This window comes from Amblyomma mixtum, chromosome 9 (assembly GCF_055824585.1).
Source record: "Amblyomma mixtum isolate Tamu chromosome 9, ASM5582458v1, whole genome shotgun sequence".
Taxonomy (NCBI): domain Eukaryota; kingdom Metazoa; phylum Arthropoda; class Arachnida; order Ixodida; family Ixodidae; genus Amblyomma; species Amblyomma mixtum.
The window spans coordinates 72,612,291-72,620,463 of NC_143020.1; the positions used below are offsets into that span (position 1 = coordinate 72,612,291).

The window sequence follows — 8,173 nt, forward strand, 5'->3', positions numbered from 1 at the left end:
AGGAAAAAATGCGGTTAAATAGGTAGTATTTCCTAAAAAATGACAAAAAACGCAGACAAGTGCAAAAATCCCCCGTTTAGGCATTTATAGGCATGTTTAGGCAAATGCCTAAATTTCCGGGCCCTACTTATGATACAACAAAGACAACAAGACATAAGCATTACAAACTCTCACCGAGCAACTATTTCGTACAGACTGCTTCAAATTTTCGTATTTTCCATAAGCCATAAGTGATCGAAATATCCTAGATCCATCAATTCTTAACAGTTCATCAAGTGATAGCTTTGCTTCATTCCTAGTGAATAATTAATAAAAAACATCATTACAAAAACACTGTCATTGTTATTTTTATTTGCTCGGAGTTTTTTCGGTGATCTAGCCTTTATTTTAAAAAAAAATGCATAGATAATATTATTATGTGTATTTGTAAACCCATTCTTGCTTTTCGCGCTTTATTACCCTGTTATCCAAACCGCTACAAGTTGCTGTTATCATTAACATGTTGACAAACCTGGCTCATTTCATTGCCTTACATGTACTCGGCAATCTTATACATGTATGTGCCCTTCCTGCAATATTCCTGGATTGGATTGGCAGTACCTTTAAATAAATAGATAATACTTACCAAGATTATGACAAAGTCGCAACCATTATGCCTTGTTGGACATAAAGATTAGATTCGTGCTTGAATTGGAAATCAAGGACGGCTTTTATTTTTCACACAAAAACGATAAAATCAGAAATGGAGCTAAAAAGCTGTTACTGTTGTTTTACGAACTGTTTTGAGAAACACGAAGCATTCACAGTCGAAAGAAAAGTAATATTTATTTTTTTATACTTTACATATCACGGTAGGGGACATCTGAGGGTCATAAATAAAAAAAAAGTTAGAAGCTATTTTTGTGCAGTGTGTCTATTTTTGTAATCACAGCTGTAGGGAAAGGAGTCTTCATAAAAAGGTTTTCAGAGGAAATTCTACCTAACGTAAATTGACACCCTAAAGAACTGAAGAAAGAAATGAGCGTACAAGGGCTTTCACAGACACGAAGTTATAAGGGATGGCCCGTGTCCGCGCTGAAGTTTGGTTCGGGGCAGCAGTTCCAACTTTATCCGAAGCTGATCATTATCTACGTACCCGCCACGGATGAGATGTTGGGGTATAATGCCAGGATAACAGTAACAAGTCTCGTTGTTTGATGTTGTTGGCTTTTGGTTACCCAGGTGAAATGGGTCTGCTTTAACTTCCCGCACAAGGTCTGCCCCTCCTCTGGGATGAATTACGCTCATCCTGACCTTGTGCTTGAAAGGCCACTGGACTTCGTCGTCCATGTCGCCCTTGTGCAGGGTGTACTTGAAGTGCAGCCATACAGATTTCCCCAAACAATAGAACCTGACTCCAGGAGACATGCAGTAGCCGCACAGGTACACCTTCTGGCTTTTATACTCAGCCCTGCCAATCTGCATTGCCTTGTCTTGGAGAAATTTGACTCTTCTTACATTAAACTCGCACGGCGTCTGTTGTGGACTCTCTCCACTCATACTGGGGACGGGTTGCAGTATTTTTTGAACGCTTTCCTTCAATTCAGCCTTGACTTGTTCAATGCTAGCTGCAATCTGCGCCAAGTCGTCTCGAGTTCCGCTGAATTTATCGTTCAGATTTTTTTCTACGCTTTCTATAGTTTTCAATAAAGTGCTAACTGTACCGCTGCATGTCGCGAAGCATTCTTTCAGTTCAGCATTGGACGACGTTATTTCGTCGTGGTTCTGTCCTTTTAAAGACGTCAGTTCTTGACACAGTGTCTCCTTTAGCGTGTTTATGCCGTGAGAGATTTCGCTTAATCGGTCCCCATGCGTGCTGATATCTGCAGCCATCGGCCTCAGATATGCTGTGATTTGACCCGCCTGCCTTTGAAAGGCTTCTCTGAAAGAAGTCAACGATGCGGCCTCCTCCGCTTGAGCCGGTGGAACTTCGGATTCGGATGCCATGGATGTCGAAGTGTTGCAAGAGGCCGACCGGAGATGCTCGCACACGTCTCTGCAAAGGACGGTGGCCGAGCACTTGGGACAACGGACGGAGCGGTGTTCACATTCCCGCAGGAAATGCCGGACGATCCCTGAAGCAGCTGTCCCATACTGGCAGCCGCTACCTTCATTCCAGCACCTGACCTGTAAGGAGACAAGATAAGTCGCTTTGAGACACGTTGCGAATATGTGATTTTTCTTCCTTGAATTGATTTTGATAAATTAAACGCTTCTTGTCACAAACATTTAGCCTGGCAGTCACATGTTAAATTTCCTTTGTACACTTAATGTGCATCGTATATCTCGATCAGTTTGAGCACGCAAATCAAATGACAAAAATATAGCTGCAGGACAACGTCACAGCGGCGGCTTCAGACACCCACGGTAGAACGGCATGCGAACTTTAAATCTAAGAGGAGTGATTTCCGTACAAGCAAAGCAAGATGCGCTGCCTTTGCACATCCGGCGAAGGCAGAAACAAGAAGACGTCGGCCGTAGGTGACTGAAACGCAAGGCGCTACCCTACATTTAGTCACGTGCTAACCAAAGAAACACTAAACGCTCCCAGCTGTGCCAGATAACTATGGCTCCGCTTTTGGCTCTATGACTACGTTGGAAACACGATAAAGTAATGCAAAACTTATTGAGAAACTCTTCTTCTCTCCTTCGAAAGGTAAACTGGTAAAAAGGGGATGATCCTCTGAAATCTCGGTATCATGTTTCTTGCGTGAGTACACACAGTGGTTAAACCGAGCTATAGCCTGCAGACACCTTATTCACAAATTGTGCCCTTTATTGAAGCAGGCTGGCACCACCTCTCAGCTCAACATTCGAGGCGCACCATCAGCTAATACCGTAATTCCATGCTTCAAAAATTATAGAGACGTAATAGTTTACGAGGAGAAGTTCGATACGACCGGGTTTCTTCCGGAGCTCACCAATACACCACGCATACCATCTCGAGCAGAGGCTGAGGCGAAGTTTTCCTCTCACCATATCAGGGCTGATCAGTGCAACGTATCTGTCACAGCGGCTCTATAGAGCCCTGCAGTTAGGATAGCGACGGATATATTTTCCAGCTGAGATACTGCAAAAGGTGCCTCGGATTTCGAATTTTTAAGCTGTGGGCAGCCTCATTAATTTACGAATATGTTTTATCGGGATTTAACGTCCCCAAGCGTCTGAGGCTATGTGGGACGCTGTAGTGGAGAGGTCCGGGAATTTGACCACCTAGTGCTCATTGACGTGCACTCACATCGCACAGTACACGGGACTCTAGAATACCACCTCCATCGAAATTCGACCGCCGCGGCCGGGATCGGACTCTCCTCTTTCGGGTCAGCTGCCGGGCGCCACATCCACTGAAAGGCAACGGCTGTTTTATGTTACGCTTCATGTTAGATACCGTGTGTACCAAAAATGTCTGAAGGATTTTAAAAAATCAAGTAGAAAAATAGACGGAATGAGATAGAATTGTATTGTTTGCGGCCTTACGCTTAGGAAATCAGGAATTTCATCCCTTGAAAATTTAAGTTTAGTTTACATTTCCACCAACAGGTGGCGCTGGTAGCAATGAAAAATAAAACACCTGTATGAAAATTTTGCTAGGACCGTTGCAAAAAACTAAAGAATGACATTTTCAACGTAACCACCAGATGCTGCGACGACATGGCGCAGTCTGCGGCTAAAGTTCCCAGACACCCGTTGTAACATGTCACTTGGAATTGTCTCACATGCCGTACAGATTTGCTGCTTCAGCGCCGCAATCGTTTGTGGAATTTGGTGGTAAACCAAATCTTTCAGGTACCCCCAAAAGAAAAAAGTCGCAGGGTGTCAAGTCTGGCGAATAAGGAGGCCATGCCACTTCCTGTATGCTTGTCGTAATCCAAGGCAATCACATGCGCACTGAAATGTTCGTTCAAGAAATACTGGACGCGTTCGGTGTGGACGAGCGCCATCTTGCATGAACCAGGAGGCGTTCGGAGGGTCCTCCAAAGCGGTATGAATCGCCACAAATTCTTCCAGTATCCCAAGATATCGTACAGCATTTACCGGTTGCTCTAAAAAAATGGCCCTATTATTCCTTTTGAGGAAACCGCAGCCCATACCAATAATTTTTGTGAATGCAGGAATGATGGTTCAGCGATATGCGGATTTTCACTCCCCAAAATGGCGAGTTCTACTTGTTGACGTAGCCATCCAGGTGAGAATACGCTTCGTCTGAGAACCATACCGATAAAATTCCCTGATTTCCTAAGCGTAAGGCCGCAAACAATGCAATTCTATCTCATTCCGTCTTTTTTTTATTGATTTTTAAAATCCATCAGTCATTTTTGGGACACACGGTACCATTCCTTCCTAGCAGTACATTACGTCGCCGATAAAGGGGCTCCGCAACAATATTAATATTTTACACGGCTATTTCATTGCATTACAGTTTCATTTTGTCCTCCGATTCATGTGAAATGTGTACACATGCGGGAGATACTGCGCAGCAAGCCGCAAGGCGCAAACGAAAAGAAAAAAAAAAGCCCCTTCCCGTAGTTACCTCTCTTCTCAGCAAATCGTCAGCAGTGAAGTCCAACAGACCGACGTCCTCCTCATCGAAGTGGTTGCCGTCCAGTGGACATTCCTGCATCCCGTCCTGGCTGCAGTGGTCGTAGCAACACTCGCACAACACGTGCATGCAGGGTAGCAGAGCGGTCCTCTTTCGCACCAGACCGCAGGTGCTGCATACAAAGTTGGCTGGAATAGGCTTGAGGAAAGTCAGGGGCCTCCAGTCGAGCTGCGGGGAGAATCCCACCAGCGTGTACCGCGAGCTTGGGGGAGCCATCGTTCGCCGCGTACGTCCTTCGCGCCGGTTGCACCTGGTTTCTGACGAGCTGGGCGCGCTGGCAAGCGTCGCTCGCGGTCAGTCACGCTACGCCGCTTACGCTGCGCCAGACGAAATGGGAACTGTCAGTCGCTGGTCGCCTTGATCGATCACACCCGTTCCAACTGAACACGTTTATTCAAGGCAATTCTCGGATACATGATCTCCATCACATGACGGTCGGAGTCGCTCTCTCTGCTGCTCCCCTCTTTCTCTCTGCCGCCCTCTCTCCAGTCCAGTCTCCGTTTTCACGCGGCCGCTCAGGTCACGCGCGCGCGCCGATCCAGGTAGCCGTGGTTCCCACCTTCTAGCTCTCGTGATATCGCCTAGCTGGCGCTAGGCGCCGGAGATAGTGGGAGACTTGAATGCTTACAGAACCCCTGCGTACTGCGGCCCCGCGCACCGTCGCCGGCTCTCTTCGGAGCATGCGCAGAACGATCGCGGACCCGCGGGCCGTCGGCATTCCGTCCGCGCCTTTCTCTTCGCAGCCTCATCCGTTTCACGGCATCCACGGCGTCGGCATCGTGGGAGAGGCAGCATTTTCCCCGCAGCCCTACTTAATGCGCCCTTACCCCTTCAGGCAACAGAATGACACAAAAAGGGCATTTAACTATAGGCTGCCAATGGCACGCCATTGCTTTGAGAACGGGTTTGGAATTTTGTTCTCCCGGTGGCGCTGTTTTTCGGGAAGCGACGTGAAGTTGCTAACGGACGTGGTTAGTGCGGCGGTGTGCCTGCATAGTATTCTGCTCTCTGACAGTGCCTATTGCCGGAATGATTATAATGAACGGATCAGTGGTGACGTTACCCAAGAAGGCGGCTGGAGGCAGACCGCAGCGCACATAAACCATCAGAGTACTGGCAATGGCAGCCGCTAAGCTTCAGATGCCACGAGAATTCGAGACGCCATTGCAGAGTACTTCACTCCCCCAGAGGGTTCCTTGCCATGGGAACCGAGGGTAGTCAGGCGATGCTATTGCACCGCATGAAGTTGTTGCCTCTGCGTCCGGTAAACTGCGTTCATTTTCATGTAAAGCAAGCAAAAGTCACACGTCAGCTCAAAATGTGAAACCATGTTCCACTCTCTTGACCAGTGAGTTCGGGAGTTACATGATGCAACTTATTAAAAGCTGAAATGAGGCTGTAGTAATTCTGGCAGAGGTGAGCTGATTCTTACTGTTTAAAAACACCATAAACTGTGAACATCAGTTTACAAAAGTTTACCCAGCAATGGGAGGCTAGAGAGTGGAAGCGAAAGCGAAAAAAAAAATGCAGGCGGATTTCCGAGAAATTTCTCTTTCAGTCGACCAAATCTTTGCGTAATACAGACAAAAGCTTAATCATTGAAGCTAAACAAGCGAGGGCTGCATAACCACTAATTCTTACATATGCACCGTTCAAGCATTGCTGCACCGTACTGCTCTGCGCTGTTTTGTTCTCGTGAAGTTTTCCCCTTTGCTGTTCTGTCTCTGTGCTGTGTTTTCTGGAGTGATGTTTTGACGTGTGCTGGTTTTTCGCGCGCTGTTTGACGCATACTGTTTTTTTTTGCGAGTGCCGTTTTTTCGCTGCGCTGTTGTGGAATCATGGTGTTTTTCCCTGTGCTGTTTTGTGGCTCTGCTCTTTTTGTACGCTGTTTTGAAGCATGGTGTTTTTTTCGCTGTGCTGCTTCGTAACCGTGCTGTTTTTGTGCGTTATTTTGCATGTGCTGTTCTTGCATGGCGCTCATGGCTACAAACGAGAGTTATGCAGCTTTCGCACCTTGCGGATTTTCCCTTAGATGACTGGACTAACACTGTGCCAACTGCAGGATGCGAACCGACTCGACCTCGCTCTGCTTTCTGCTAAACTTCCTGATCAGCTCAGGTGTAAAGCGACTTTCCCGGGAGAGGTGGTTGTCACGGGTTCGAGCCCAAGAGTCGGAAAAATTTTTCTTCACCTGGGAAGATCCTTTGAACGCTGTACAGTTACTTTTTCCATCAGTATGGCTGGGCCTGGATGGAAGGAGCGATGGCGCATGCTTGTCGCATGGACGCTGTTGCGACCCGGGTAGCATGGCCGGACCGGAGATGGGACGAGGAGGATGGGAGACTGGGTTAGGAGGAAGGCGACGAAAACTTTGTACACTTATTTATATTATTTACAAGGAGTGACTCAGAATGACTCTCAGTGGAAGGGAACTTCTTCGTCAACCGGAGTCGACGGGTGTTAGCAGGCTTCTCTCGGCAACACTCACAGCCGAGTTAAATAGGGTTCGGATTCCCCAAATCCCTGCCTGGGGAATAAAGTTCGAAGAGCACTGTCCAATCGGATGGACCGAAGGGGACGCTGCTGTTACCACCCACGGCAGGGGCGGTACGGGCTGTTCTGCTGTCTCGCAGCTCGGTCGATGGGAAGGGGTAGATGCTGACTAATCCAACATGGCTGGAAAGGAATCTCCCGCAGTCTACCAGCAGGTGAACGAACGTGCTTCCCTGCCGGATGTCGAGAACACGAGACCTTTGTCGAGGACACAGCTGTCTTCAATTAACAGCCAGCGTGACTGTGCGTAGCACACCTCCGTCCTTCGACGACCCGAGGGTATACACTCGGCCTGACTGGCGCCGCCACGTCGCCTCCGCTTCCACTGTGGTTGCCGCTGTCAAATTTGTGCCCTTAAAGGGGCCCCGAAATCTTAGTTGACTGTTTTGCCTCTTGATCGCATACACTGAGCTACAATGGTGCTATTAGCGACGGTAATACGGCGTATATTGAGTTTTTTTAATATTTGAATGTCCTCCCAAAAACAAATTCATGGCTCTGATGGTGTCCCCACACAGTGGCGGGTTTTAGCAGCGGATATGACATCACTTGGTGCGAGCTTGATGATCGGACAAACAGTAAATATACTGCAAATTGTGTAAATAAATAGAGACACATTTTGCCACCTGTCGGTGTTTTATATTAGATCAACAAAACCAACTTGATCGTCTTAGATAAAAGTCCTGCAAAACAAGTAAAATAAAAATGCACCACCAGGGGCTTTGGCATGGAAACGACGCTGCCAGTCTCAGCAAGAACGAGTTACAGAGAGCAGGCAACCATGGAGTGCAAACTTCCGCGACATGCTCTGGCAGGCTGTTTTGATTGGTTGCGCCAGGTGCCGTCATAGGGAGAGCGAAACAGGAGGGGGAAGCCCCGCCAAAATCGAGTTGAGGGCAGCGTTTTGTTTGCTTGTATTTTGAAATATCTTCATTGAATAACTTCCGTTCCTGTGCATCGATTCCTGTAATTCTTTTTAAA

At 47.4% G+C, this 8,173-nt stretch overlaps 1 protein-coding gene across 1 annotated transcript; it reads right to left on the reverse strand.

Moving 5' to 3' along the window:
* Positions 1-861: 861 nt before the first annotated feature.
* LOC149329692 (TNF receptor-associated factor 3-like) lies at positions 862-5,014 on the reverse strand. The gene is made up of 2 exons (XM_089559583.1): positions 4,571-5,014; positions 862-2,166 (listed from the first exon to the last, which is right to left on the reverse strand). The coding sequence occupies exons 1-2, from the start codon at positions 4,853-4,855 to the stop codon at positions 1,036-1,038; spliced, it is 1,416 nt and encodes a 471-aa protein (XP_089415709.1). The 5' UTR covers positions 4,856-5,014; the 3' UTR covers positions 862-1,035.
* Between the last annotated feature and the right edge of the window lie 3,159 nt (positions 5,015-8,173).

What these genes read in the sequence shown, in the direction of transcription:
- LOC149329692 (XM_089559583.1), bottom strand. Translation starts at nt 4,855, where the DNA reads ATGGCTCCCCCAAGCTCGCGGTACACGCTGGTGGGATTCTCCCCGCAG. An exon ending in ACGATTTGCTGAGAAGAGAG is followed by an intron (nt 2,167 to 4,570) that starts GTAACTACGGGA and finishes GTCTCCTTACAG; the next exon opens with GTCAGGTGCTGGAATGAAGG.